At 45.0% G+C, this 14,202-nt stretch overlaps 1 protein-coding gene across 3 annotated transcripts in view; it reads right to left on the reverse strand.

Moving 5' to 3' along the window:
* Nucleotides 1-14,202, reverse strand: part of ALPK3 (alpha kinase 3) — a 53,562-nt gene that overhangs the window by 12,880 nt on the left and 26,480 nt on the right. For all 3 annotated transcript variants that reach the window (XM_049705755.1, XM_033402922.2, XM_049705756.1), the window contains 4 exons: nt 2,167-4,258; nt 1,382-1,529; nt 879-1,006; nt 694-729 (listed from right to left, as the gene is read on the reverse strand). In XM_049705755.1, coding sequence (XP_049561712.1) covers nt 694-729; nt 879-1,006; nt 1,382-1,529; nt 2,167-4,258 — 2,404 coding nt within the window. The remainder of the gene's footprint in view (nt 1-693; nt 730-878; nt 1,007-1,381; nt 1,530-2,166; nt 4,259-14,202) is intronic.

Consider the following 14,202-nt stretch of genomic DNA (forward strand, 5'->3'; position numbering starts at 1 on the left):
AATCTGATTTGATAACTGAACAAAAGGCACTAGTTGAATGAATGAGTAAATAAGTGAATGAAGGAAAGAATTAAGGTATTAGTTGGCAAATGAAGCTCCAGAAACCTTGCCATCACCAGCCGCCTTCACGGTCCTAATCCTCCGTGTGTCTTCTGCAGGAGCAATACCTCTCTTCCCCTAATGTTTGAGCCTTTCAAATGCTTATCAAACTTTGGGGTATATCACAGTCACCAGGGCATCTACTGACACGCAATTGGGTTAGGCCCTACCCCAGAGATTGTGATTAAGAGTATCTGCGGTAGGGCTCAAGTAACTGCATTTTCAGCAAGCTCCCTGTGTGACTCTAATGCAGGAGTCCACAGACCACCGTGAGAAACTCCGGGGAGGGAGCTGGCAGGGTGACAAGTGGACAGTCCTGCTCTTGATCAAGGGCTCTGACATGGGCAAAGGGCACAGGCTGAATGAACTCCTTGTAGGACGTCCCCTTAGCCACCTCCTCCCCCCTCATCTTCTGAAACAGCTGTCCTCCCCCATCCTCCTCCACAAACCATATCCTAAACTAGGAGGCAAAGGGTGGCTGTATGTGGAGATAAACATGGCATTTAGAACAGATTCCAAGTCTTTAAAGAAGCCCCTGTAGATAGCAGGGTAGGGACACAGGCCCACCCATTCCTCCCCCTGAGGGGCACCTACCTTGACTTTCTTCTCTGGAGATGAATCCTGACAGCACTGTGTGGAGAAAGAGAAGAGAAAGCCGCTATCCTCAGGCAGGTCTGCCCAGAGACAGCTCCACCTCTGCAAAGACGACTGTTCCCCGCCCCACCCCCAGTGGGGGCCAGGCAGAGACCCCGGGGAGGGGGGGCAGAGCTCACACTCACCCTCGGGGCTGAGGCAGAAGTCAGTGGAGGCCGAGCCGTGCTCATTGCGGATGGTGCATCGATACACGCCACAGTCTACGGGGGACGCCTGCACGATGGCCAGGGCCGCTGGCCCCTCATCCCCTGCACTGCAGAGAGGAGACCCTCTCCGTGAGGCCATCACCATGGCACAGCCCAGGGCCACCCTGTGGTCCTGAGGCTTCGCAGATCCCGCTCTCAGAGAATGCTGTGAGCCCTGTCTCCGAGAGCTCTGGGAAGAGCTGGGCCTGCATCACACAGGTCAGGACTGCACTAGCTGTGTGACTTTGGGCAAGTGACTTAATACCTCTGAGCCTCAATGTTCTCCCCTTCACTATGGGAATACTAGAATCTCCCTCATAGGGTTCTTGTGAGGATTAAATGAGGAGGTAGATCCAAAGTGCTGGGACAATCTCCCCCCCAGTATTGTTGCTACAATTTATTAGGGAGCCAGGACAGGTGGAGGTGGTACCCAGCTGGCTTACCTCCTGCCCACCTCGCCCACTGGGCGCTGATCCTTGGCCCATGTCAAGACTGAGTCACTAAGAATGTTGAAAAACTGGCACCAGAGCTTCAGGCTGCCCGAGGCATCAGGAAACTGCTCCACCCGAATCTTCCGGATCACCTGTGGGGCTGGAAGCAGGGGCACAGTTGAGAGGAACAAGCCACTTCCCCTCCATCGTGTGCCCTCTCTGGCCCTACCCCTGCTTCCCTGGGTGTCCGTGGTGGCACAGGCTGAGAGAAAACAGGATTCAAGCCTCCACACAGCCCCCACTTGAGTCCCACCTGTATCTCTGAGGCTTTTGCCCTGACTTCAAAGCACACCTCTTAGCTAGAAAGAACACAGTATGACACCTCCACTCCAGGCCAGGGAGAGCCTCACAGCTGAGGCCGCAGACAGCAGTCAAGAGAGGAACTTCAGTTTGCAGCCTAGGCTCCTAAACCTAAGACCCTGCGTTTGAATCCTGTCCGTTCCACTCTGTACTCGCGGGACAAGTCTGCAAAAAGGAGATTACGGTGGTGATGATGATGATAGAGCTAGGATACTATTGAAGCCAGGCCCTGTGCTGAGTAATTGATTTATTCTATCCCATGTAACCCTCACAATGTTACAAAGTTGGTACTATTTCCAACTCCAAGCGGCCTTTCCGATTCCAAAGCCTGCGGGATTATTACGTAAGAACACCCTTTACAGAGGTACGCTAAACCTCTAGCAAGCAGGGTTACCCCAGCAGGGCCCTGCTCCTGGGAAGCCGTACCTGTTGCTCACCTTTTAGCAGGTCTTTGGCTCTCCTTGGCTTGGCCGGAGTGCCCTGCTTGCCTTCCTCCAGGGCCAGCTCTGCTTCCAGGTTGCTGGCTCTGGGGCTGGAGCCCAGGGCCCCTGCTGCCGGCTCCTCCTCTGCCCGCGGCACCTCCAGCAGGTCTGCCTTTCTGCCCTGAGTAGGGGAGCGTTTCTGCCGCCCTGGACTCCCCGGGGGCCCCGGTGCAAGGCCCTTCCGGGGCCCCCGGGGGGAACCCGAGGGGCTCTCCCTTTCTTCGGGCTTGGTTGGCTCCCCATCTCCTGCTGCTCTGACCTTAGGGAGAAACCTCTTCCTCCGGGCCCCCAGAGCCAGTTCCTCGGGCGTAGCTGCGGGGAGATCTGTCAGAGCTTCCCCTGGGATCTCCTCCTCTCGGAAGCGTTCCTGGGCTCTGCTCTCTGCTGACAGCAGTCCCTGCCCAGGGGCTGCCTGTCCACCCACGCCCCCCAGCGGCCCACCCATGCCGCTCTCCTGGGAGGTCGGCAGGAGGCCAGGCCCCTCAAGGGAAACCTCTCCCTCACCTTCACTGGATCCTCCTGAGGCCACCCCGGGGCCTTCCTCCTCACCTACCACGATGGCAGGGACAGAGAGGGGGCTGGGGCCAGGGCACCGGGCAGCAGCCAGGGCCTGACAGCCAACCTGCACCTCGCGGTCCAGGAGGCCAGTGAGGCGGCGGGAGGTACAGGGGCTCAGCAGCAGAGTCTGCGCGCTCTGCACCAGACGGTTGTTCTCCACACGCTCCAGGATGCGCCGTGACGTCCGGGGACTCAGACCGGCCACTTCCACGGTGGGGGCCAGAGAGGGTGAGGGTGCCTGATCCCCAGCGGCAGCTTCCTCCTGGGCCCCTGGGCCCCTGCCACTCGTCTCTGAGCTGGATAGCTTCAGCAGCAGGAGCAAGTAGCTCTTCAGGGAGTCTATGAGGCCAGGGTCACAGGTCTGGGGGCCTGAAGTCCTCCCTTCCACACCGGGCACCTTGGCGCAGGCCCCCTCAGCGTCTGCTGCCCTGGTTCCTGGCGGGTGACTCTGGCTGGGGGCGCCCAGCCCCAGGTGCAGTGCGGGGGCAGAACTCAGCGAGGCCTTGTCCCCAGAGGGTAGGAAGGCAGCTGTGCTCATGTGCTGAGAAGCCGGGGTGCTGGGCAGCCGCTGCTGTGAGTTATCCGTCAGGCCAGCCCCAGGAAGAGAGGGCAGAGTGGGCACCTGGGGGCTCAGGCCCGCTGAAGGACAGCCACCCAGATCCACAGGCAGCACTTCTCCCGGCTGTTCCTGCTTGGGGCCCTGGGACAGGCCCTCGTTGGCCTTGTCCTTAACTGGACCCGACTGCTCTGGCCCTCGATATCTCTCTCCTCCCACCTGCTCCAAACTGCCCTCAGGAGGCAGCTGTGCCCCGCGTGTGAGGCCCCCCGCCAGGGGACCTGGCACAGTTTCCTCACGGCTTCCGGAGGCCGTTCCTGCTGCCTCGTCAGATCTGAGCATAAACTCAGGTTTGTCTGGGATGGAGAACTCTTCTGGGGTCTGTTCAAAGCATTCAGTAATCTGAGGGGACCTAGGATCCTCTGAAGGTGGGCGTTTGGGGGCCCTGGACTGTGGGCTGATACCGGTCATGGATGCCTTCTCTGACCAACATTTCACAGTTGTGGGAATGCTCCCCTCTGACCATGTCCCCTTGCCTTCCTGCACCCTTCTGTCTGCCTGTGTCCTCTTATCTGCCTGGGTCCCCACCTTTCCTTGTGCCATCACATCCTCCTGGGAATTCCTGCCTGACTCTGACCTCTCACTTTCTTGTGTCACAACATCCACCTGTGTCTTCCTATCTGCCTGTGTCCTCTGGGTGGTTTGTGTTCCATCTCCCTGCGTCCTCCCATCCACCTGCATCTTCCTATCCATCTCTGTATTCTTCTTGCCTCCAGTGTTCTGATCAGCAGATGCTCTCCCATCCTCCTGGGTTTCTGTGTCCATGGGCTCAATGATGTCCTGACTTCTGGAGGTGCTGCAACCAGCGGAGACCATATCAGAGCTGCTGCTGGCCAATGTGGTAGGAGCCATGGTTGCCTGGGACTCCTGGACCTGAGAACACATGGACAGAAGCAAGAACTTAACTACACGTGCCTTAGGATCTCTTTCCAATCCAACATCCCAGCCTTCTCTGACCTCATCCAGAACTGCCATGATGAGAATCCTGCCACCTGGTTTCTCAGGCCTGCTGGGGGTGACAGAGTCCCAAGCCCACCCACCCAAACCCTGATCCCAGAGTCTACACCAGGGAATATCCAGAATCCAGGTCTAGCTCTGGCCCTCCCCACCTCTCCCCGAAGAAATTTTGCCTCTCCTGACAGCCCCTGATCACGTGCTACCCCACCCCTCAACCCTGCCATTCGGAGGAGAGTGTCCTCTCCCCAGGGCCTCCGAGCAGTCAATCTGTCCCTCTCTTGTGGCACTAACTGTCCTGGATAGAATTATGGGTGAAGTGGGAGAGTGCCAGGGGGTCTCCTTGATAGCATCAGGGACAGCATCATCATTAATGCTGAGTGAGCGGCAATTACAAAATGCCATCCAGAGAGGGTTAAAGTCATTACGAATGACACCTGTGCCAGGAGATCCGTGAAACATTATAACGTTACCCTTCCGAACACCCGCTATTTGCAAAACACCATGCTGGGCCCCTACTTATCACATATGTATTGCCTCGCTCCTCACAACAATACCAAATAATTTGCAAGAATCATCTCTATTTTAGAGATAAGAACACTGATGGTCAAAGAAGGAATATGGTTTGTCCATTACCCGAGAGTAAGCGGTAGAGTTTAGTTTAGAAGCCAGGTGTGTCTAGCTTCAAATCTCATGTTCTTTGTTGTTACACTATATGGTCACACATTTAAATATAATTAAAGGACCTTCTATCTAAACATCCTGGCATAAAACAGTAAATTGCCTCTTTTCATGTTGGATATAATCAAAACCAACTAAGTAAACAAGAAAAATCAAAGCAAATTCCATTGTTAGTGGAAATGGAGGCTAATAAAACCTACAGTCTCAAAAAAAAAAAAAAAAGGGAAGGACTGCCAAAAGCAGATAGATGAAACTCTGGGAGGTTGCAAGAGCTGTAGGATCATGGAGGACTGGGTGGAAATCAAGCAGAAGACATACAAGGGAGACGTCCAACAGTCAGGAAAAGAACAGTGGAGCAGCCTACCGCAGGCAGTTCTCAAAAAACATGAGCAAAAATACAGGAAAATTGCTAAGAAAATAGATTTTGAACATACGAGAACTTAAGGAATAGTGTTCCGTGGCCCTGGAGGAAACTACTGGAGAACAAACTTTGGTCAACCAAAAGATGACTGGGGAAACCACAGCAGAAGAATTGATGGTGAACGCTGAACATATATTTAACCATAGAACCAAGACTAAAACCAAAAAAGTTTAGAGTGGCAGATCAGAATGTCAGTGTTTATGCCCTGACAATGCAGAAACGATACAACTAGCACAGAAGGGGAAGGGGGAAGAAGATGACAAGTGGAGTTAAATGCCTTAATTGTATCAGTTATACAAGCCAGGAATCAAAGGCATGACTCAAAGCTGAAAACCCAGGTAACAGAAATACAGCATATTCAATTATACAAAGATAGTCACTTAGAAATAAAACTTTGGGAAAATAGGAGATAGAAAATGAAAGGGAAAAAAGGTAGGGAGGAAGTGGAAGCACGATCACTGCTCATCATAAAAAAGTAAAACACACTGACTAAACATAAAATTATGGATGATATTACATAAAATTTAAATTATAAAGTACTACGTACAAATATTTCTAAGTATCAGAAGAACCACACACAAAACCAAAGCAAACGGAACGTATGAGACCTTAATATGTATTTAATTAAATTATATTTAAATTAAATATAAAATTTAAAGTTACTTTACTGCGTATGGAATTCTGAATGAATGGTATGAATACGAAAGAAATAGAAGAGTCTGGTGAATAACAGGAGCCATCAAATGTAAGTCTGACTGACCGAAGAATGTTAGTAAAAACGCTCCTCCAACTTCTCTGAGAACCAGTAAGACACGTACAAAAACACCTTGGAGCTGGGCTTCCCTGGTGGTGCAGTGGTTAAGAATCCACCTGCCAATGCACGGGACATGGGTTCAAGCCCTGGTCCAGGAAGATCCCACATGCCACGGAGCAACTAAGCCCATGCACCACAACTACTGAGCCTGCACTCTAGAACCTGCGAGCCACAACTACTGAGCCCGTGTGCCACAACTACTGAAGCCCGTGTGCCTAGAGCCCCTGCTCTGCAACAAGAGAGGTCACCGCAATGAGAAGCCCGTGCTCACCGCAATTACAGAAAAGCCAGCGCACAGCAACAAAAACCCAATGCAGCCAAAAATAAAATTTTAAAAATAATTAAAAAAAAAAAAAAACCTTGGAGCCAACAAACAGCATATATTAGAACCTTTTTTTAACTTCTGATATTCTAGGATTAAGAAATATATTTTTAATATTTATTTATTTATTTGGCTGCACTGGGTCTTAGTGGCAGCATGCGGGATCTTCGTTGCGGCATGCAGGATCTAGTTCCCTGACCAGGGATTGAACCTGGGCCCCCTGCATTGGGAGCGCAGAATCTTAACCACTGTACCACCAAGGAAGTCCCAGGATTAGAAAGTATTAATATGGACATGAGATCTATACATTTACAAAGAAAATGCTGACTTTACACACAAGGCTCATGTGAACAGAACTTTTGATTAAAGCTGTCTTCACTCCCCCTCACCCGCAGACTGATCAGTCCCTGAGTCCTACTGAACCTGCCTCTTCAGTATCTCAATATCCATTCCCTTCTCTCTGTCTCCACTGCCAACACCCTAATCTAAGCTGCCAACAATTCTATCTTGCCTGGACTATAGTAAAGCCTCCTAATTGGTATCCGTGACTCTAGTCTTTGCCTCTGCCAAATATGCAGCCCAAGTGATCTTTCTAAAATATAAATCTGGGCACTTCCCTGGTGGCACAGTGGTTAAGAATCTGCCTGCCAATGCGGGGGACATGGGTTCGAGCCCTGGTCCGGGAAGATCCCACATGCCACGGAGCAACTAAGCCCGTGCACCACAACTACTGAGCCTGCGTGCCACAACTACTGAAGCCTGCGTGCCTAGAGCCCCAGCTCCACAAGAGAAGCCACCGCAATGAGAAGCCCATGCACCGCAACAAAGAGTAATGCCTGCTCGCTGCAACTAGAGAAAGTCTGCGTGCAGCAACAAAGACCCAACACAGCCAAAAATAAATAAATTAAAAATAATAATACAAAAATAAAAAATAAATCTGATTGTGACACTCCCCTCCTTAAAAGCCTCTCAGCAGCTTATCATCACTTACAGGTTAAAGCCTAAAAGCCCTAGCCTAAAAGAGCAAAAAGTTTAAGAATACTCCCTGCCCGGCAGGGTATGGGGAAACCCCATCAGCATCAGCATCTAGAGGGATGCTGTTATAGAGGCATCATAGAGGCATCAGCACAGCCTCTATGGATAGTAATTTGGCATTATCTAGTAAAACTAAAAATACTTATACTCTTTGACCCAACAGTTCCACTCCTAGGAATTTACCCTAAAGATATACTTTCATGTGCAAATTGACATATATACAAGGATACTCGTTGCCTCATAGTTTATAACAGCAAAAGGCTAGAAAATATCTAAATTACATCAATACAGGATCGATCCAATGAATTATGGTATATCCACACCCCAAATAAATAAAATAAATACCCAAATAAAAAAGCAAGGTATAGGACAGAAAGTATCATATACCACCTTTATGTGGAAAATACAGAGACACATATTTGTAAATGTACAGAAGACAGCTCTGGAAGGATGCCCAAGATACCAGTTATGGCAACTTATTTCAGGAAGAGGGATGGGGTGGTGGCGGTAGGGAAAGGGTGAAGATTTAATATTCTCTAAATACTTTTTATACTTTTTGGATTTTATACTATGTGCCTATGACACATATTTAACAAAATCCAATTAAGAATGAAAATGCATAAGTAAATAGGCCCTTGTGTGATCAGTGAGGGCTGTCCTTCAGCAGAGAACCCAGGTCTGTCTCTCCAGCCTCATCTCTTGGGTCCCTCCATCCAACAACACTAACGTACCATGCTGATTACTGTGCTATTTTATAACCACTTTGTTTTTCTCTGCTGGACATTCTCAGCCTTCTCATTGTTCACCTGAAGAACTCCTCCTTCTTTTCCCTGAAGACCTCACTCAAGTTTCTTCTCATTTTAGAAGACTTCTGAGTTCCCTTCTCCACCCCCCAAAATGTACGTGGCTTCTTATCCTATGTACCCATGGCAAATGTACCTAATTCTATTATTGTACCCTCATTCTCTGTGGCAGTTGTGCACGTGTCACCTGCTAATCTGTGAACTCTTCCCTTTCAAAGAGGGCCCAGCACAGGCCCAGGGTTAGACTTGGTGTGCAATAACTATAAAGACTGACCTATCTAAACACTTTGTGGGGTGGGTGTGTGTGTCTGCATCTGGAACTGTATGGAGAAGTGAGGAGGAATGTCATGTATTTCTTAAAAATAAAAAACTGTGTGAGCTGGGGTGAACCTATCTGGTTCTCTGTGGGCTTTTTCATTACAAAGAACATTAGCAGTTTTAATTTTCCATCCTGTCTTTCTGTCTTCTCTGTAAAATTTTTGAGATTAAGGAACCAGTCTGAATCACCTTTGCATCCTTCACAGACCGAGGCACATAGGAGGTTCACAGGAATGAGCCACTGAATGGCAAGTACTATGGCTTGTAACCCTCTAAGAGGAGAGAGTGCTGGTTTGGAGAAGCAGGATACAAAGCCAGGGGCTTAACAGGGATGGAGCAGGGCATTGTCAAGGACCTGGAGTCTACTTCCTTGATGAAACCCAGACCCAGGGCTCATACTGAGGCTTCATCATCTTTAAATGTTTGGTATAATTTTCCAGTGAAACCATGTGGCCCTAAAGATTTTGGGGAGGAGATTTAAAATTACAAACTCAATTTCCTTAACAGTCATAGTGTTATTCAAATTATCTTGTTTCATTTTTACATGAGTTTTGGTAGTTTTTTTTTTTAAGAAGAATTGTTCTATTTCATCTAAGTTGTTGAATTTGTGAGTGCATTTTTTCCCATAATAGTCCTTTATTATCCTTTTAATGCTTGCAGGGTCACTAGTGATATCTCCTTTCATTCTTTTTTTTTTTAAAGAGCTTTATTGAGGTATAATTGACAAAACAGTACACATTTAAAGTGTACAACTTGTGTTTTGATATATCTATATACTGTGAAATGATCACCACAATCAAGCTCCTCTTTCGTTCTGAATACAGGTAATTTGTGTCTTCTCTTATTTTTTTTTTCTTTGTGAGTCTTGCTAGAGGTTTATCAATATTATTGATCTTTTCAAATAACAAGATTTTGGTTTAATTTTTTTCCATAGTTTTTCTGTTTTCAATTTCATTTTTTACTCTTTTCTTATTTTCCCCTTCCTTCTGCTTGCTTTGGGTTAGTTTTGTTCTTCCTTTTCTAGTTTATCAATATGAGAGCTTAGAGTATTGATTTCAGACCTTCTTTTCTAATATAAATATTTAATGCTATAAATTTTCCTCAAGACACTGATTTAGCAGCATCTAAAATTTTGATATGTTGTACTTTCACTTTCATTCAGTTCAAAATATTTCCCAATTGACCTTAAGATCTTCCTCTCTGACGCATAAAAGTGTGATATTTAATTTAAAAGTGTTTGGAGACTTTCCTATTATCCTCTGTCACTGATATCTAGTTTAATTTCATTTTTGTCAGAGAACATACTTTGTATTATTTCAAATATTTTATATTTGTTAAGGTTTGTTTATGACCCAGGATACGATCTATTCTAGTGAATGTTTTATATGCATTTGAAATGAATGAGTATTCTCTTGTTGTTATGTGGAGTATGCTATGTGTCTATTAGATCCAGTTAGTTGATAAAGCTATTTAGTTCTTTTCTATTCTTACTGATTTTCTGTTTACTAGTTCAATTATTGAGTTATTGAGAGGCGTGTTAAAGTCTCCAACTATAATTGTTGATTTGTTTATTTCTCCTTTCAGTTCTGCCAGTTTTTCTTCATGTATTTTGAAGCTCTGTTGTTAGGGGCAAACTCATTTTCATTTTCTTGAATTGATTCTTTTATCATTATGTACTTCACTATTTTTCCCTGGTAATTTTCTTTGCTCTGAAGTCTGCTTTGTCTGATATTAATATGACCAGTCCAGTTTTCAGTTGATTAGTGTTTGCATTGTATATATTTTCTATTATTTTACTTTTAACCTACCTATACCATTGGAATTGAAGTCAATTTCTTTTAAAAAGTATAGAGTTGGGAATTTTTTTTTTGATCCAGTCTCACAATCTCTGTCTTTTACTTCATGTGTTTAGACTACTTATATTTAATATAATTATTTATACGTTTGAATTTACATCAATTATTTTATTATTTGTTTTCTATTTGTTCCCTCTGTTATTTCTTCCTGTTTCCCCTTTCCAGTTTTCTTGTAGATTATTTGAAAATTTTTAGTATTCCACTTTAATTTACATATTGTGATGTTTACTATATTTCTTTGTATTTTAATTATTGTTCTAGGGCCTGCAATACATACACTTAACTTCCCACAGTCTACTTAGAGTCAACATCTTACCACTGCAAGTGAAATGTAGTAATCTTACCACCACATAGGTCCCTTTACCCTCTCCCTCTTTATATGTTACATTTACATACATTAAAAACTTTAGCAGACAACGTTATAATCTGTACTTTTTACCTTCAAACATTTTTTAAAGAATTCAAGAAGACCGCACACCACAACGAAGAGTAGCCCCTGCTCGCCGCAACTAGAGAAAGCCTGCGCACAGCAACGAAGACCCAACGCAGCCAAATAAATAAATAAATAAATAATTTTTAAAAAAGAATTCAAGAAGAGAAGAATAATCTATTATGTTTACCCAGGTATTTACAAGATTCCTTGTATCATTTCTCTTTGTCTGAAAAATTTACTTTAGCAATTCTTTTAGAACAGGTCTGCTAGTACTGTATTCTCTTAGTTTCCCTTTATCTTGGAATGTCTTTATTTCACCTTCAATACTAAAAGATATGTTTGCTGAATGTAGAATTATAGATTGAAAAGCATTTTCTTTCAGCAGTTAAAAAATATTATTTCACTTCCTTTTTAACCTCCATTGTTTCTGATGAGAAATCTGCAGTCATTCAAGTTATTGTTCCCCTATAAATAGTGCGTCGTTTTTTCTCTGACTACTTTCAAGATTTTATTGCTGTTGTTGTCTTCAGTTCTCAGCAATTTGACTATGCTGTTCCCTGGCATGGAATTCTGTGGGTGTTTCTTATTTGGGGTTTGCTGAACTTCTTGATCTGTAAGTTTGTGGGGTTTTTTTTGCCAAATTTGGGAAGTTTTCAGCCATTATTTCTTCATATATTTTCTCTGCACCATACTCTCTTCTCTCCTTCTGGGTATCCAATGACATGAATGTTAGACATTTTGATATTGCACCACAGATCCTTGAAGCTCTGTTCATGTCTTTTTCTCTCTGTTATTCAGATTGAATACTTTTGATTGACCTATCTTCAAAGTGCACTGACTTTTTCCCTATTGTCCTCATTCTGCTGTTGTGCCCAAAAAGCAAGTCTTTTTTATTTCAGTTATTTTATTTTTCAGTTCTAAAATGAACAATTTGTTCTTTATATCTTGTATTTCTTTGCCAAGACTTTCTATCTTTCCACTTATTTCCAGAGTGTTCAACCTTACTTTTTGTCACTGCTTTAAAGTCAGATAATTCCAACATATCTGCCGTCTTGACATTGGCATTCTTTAACTGCCTTTTCCCATGCAAGTTGAGATTTTCCTGATTTTCTCATATGCCAAATAATACTATATCTGGTACATTTTGAATATTATGAGATTCTGGTTTCTTATATAAATCCTATAGAGAACGTTAATATTTTTGTCTTAGCAGACACTCTACTTGGTTGTGTTCAGGCTGCAAGTTCCATTCGACATTCTGAGGTTGTAGTTTCAGTGTCAGTTCCATTTTCAAAGTCTTTGCAGTGCTATTCAGATCTGTCCTGTGTGTGTGCCACCCAGTGGCCAGTCTGGGACTTGGATGATGGCCTCTTAGTTCTTTTTTGATACAATGTTCAGAACCAGATCCATGCATGAACAGCGTGAGAATAAGCCCAGGAATTTATAAACAGCTTATGAAGTCACTTTCCCAAACTTCTTCCTGTGTATGATCTACCCTTTACTTTCTGGGTCCCTAGGATTCCCTTTTCCAGTCCTCCCTCAAAGTTTTAGACCCCTGTGGCCTCTGCTACTGTCACTACCAGGAGATTCCTCTCCTATTCCTCAAGCCTGTTCAAAAGGGCTTCTCCTAAAGCTCTCTCTGTTCATCCTGATGCTTATTTCTGAGTTTCTGATTGCATTAAGACCAGGCCAGGTAATACTAGATTTTTTTAAGGGTAAATACTGCTGAATCAGTGGTATTTAATTCTGGTCTAATTCCTCAGTCTGTCTGCTACTATTTGCTTATCAAAGTCATCAAGTAGGGTTTCCCTGGTGGTGCAGTGGTTAAGAATCCGCCTGCCAATTCAGGGGACATGGGTTCGAGCCCTGGAAGAGCCCACATGCCGCGGAGGAACTAAGCTCCTGGGCCACAACTACTGAACCTGTGCTCTAGAGCCCGTGTGCCACAACTACCGAGGCTGCGCTCAGGAGCCAGCAAGCCACAACTACCGAAGCCCGCGCACCTAGAGCCCGTGCTCTGCAACAAGAGAAGCCACCGCAATGAGAAGCCCACACACTGCAACGAAGAGTAGCCCCCGTTCACCACAAGGAGACCCGCACAGCAACAAAGACCCAACGCAGCCAAAAATAAATACATAAAATAAATATATTTTAAAAAAAAGTCATCAAGTAGCTGCACCATGCATTTAGCCCAAGTTTTTAGTTGCATTCAGTGGGAGATACAGGGTGGATGGTATTTACTCCATCTTATCCAGAACTGGAACTACCATAACCACGATAACTAATTTAACATTCGTTACTGTATTCTCTAGTTCTGGATTTCTAGTTGGTTCATTTTAAAGTCTTTGCCACTTTTTATAGTTTCTAGTTCTCTGCTGAAATCTTCAATCTTGCCTTTTTATCTTCTTGAATATAGAATGTATAGTTTTAGTTTTAATAGTTCATGTCTGATAATTCCAAAAGTTGGAATATATTGTCTGCTGTTTTTGCTAGCTCTTTTTCATGTTTCTTTTCTTTTCTTTTTTTTTTTTTTTGCCATAATACGCAGCTTGCAGGATCTTAGTTCTCCAACCAGGGATTGACCCAGGGCCACAGCCGTGAAAGTGCTGAGTCCTAACCACTGGGCTGCTGGGCAAGTCCCCTTTTTCACGTTTTCCTCTCTTTGTGTGCCTAGTTATCTTCATTTAGGTGCTGAATATTATATTTGAAACATTTTTCAAAAATAATTTGTGGCTTTAGATGATGTTATCATCCTCCAGATGCTTGGGAGCAAGGTATCTTGAACCACCTTAATCTGATTTCAAGGATTGAGATATTTCTTGGTCACCCAGGTAACTCAGAGTTAAGCCTCAACCCCCGTGAGGGTAATTTGCTTCTGGTTCCCTTAATGCTATGGTACAAACCTTCAGGGTTCCCAACCCAAAGACAAGGGGGTTTATCAGGGCTACCACTCTTGAGACCATGGGCTCCAATTCTGGTCTCCCAAGTCCCTTGAGGCTGTCTACAACACTGCTGAGTCTCTCATTCTCCCCTTCTGGAGTGGCAAACAACCCCAGGACAAAAGCTATGCCAAAGGCTGAGCTCACCATTCTGGATTTCCATCTCTTCCCAGATCCTGGGCAAGTGATTCTTCACTTTGTTAGCTCTCCAGTGCCTTCAAGCAGCCATTTTAATATTTTG

The sequence above is a fragment of the Orcinus orca genome, chromosome 2, assembly GCF_937001465.1.
Source record: "Orcinus orca chromosome 2, mOrcOrc1.1, whole genome shotgun sequence".
Lineage (NCBI taxonomy): Eukaryota > Metazoa > Chordata > Mammalia > Artiodactyla > Delphinidae > Orcinus > Orcinus orca.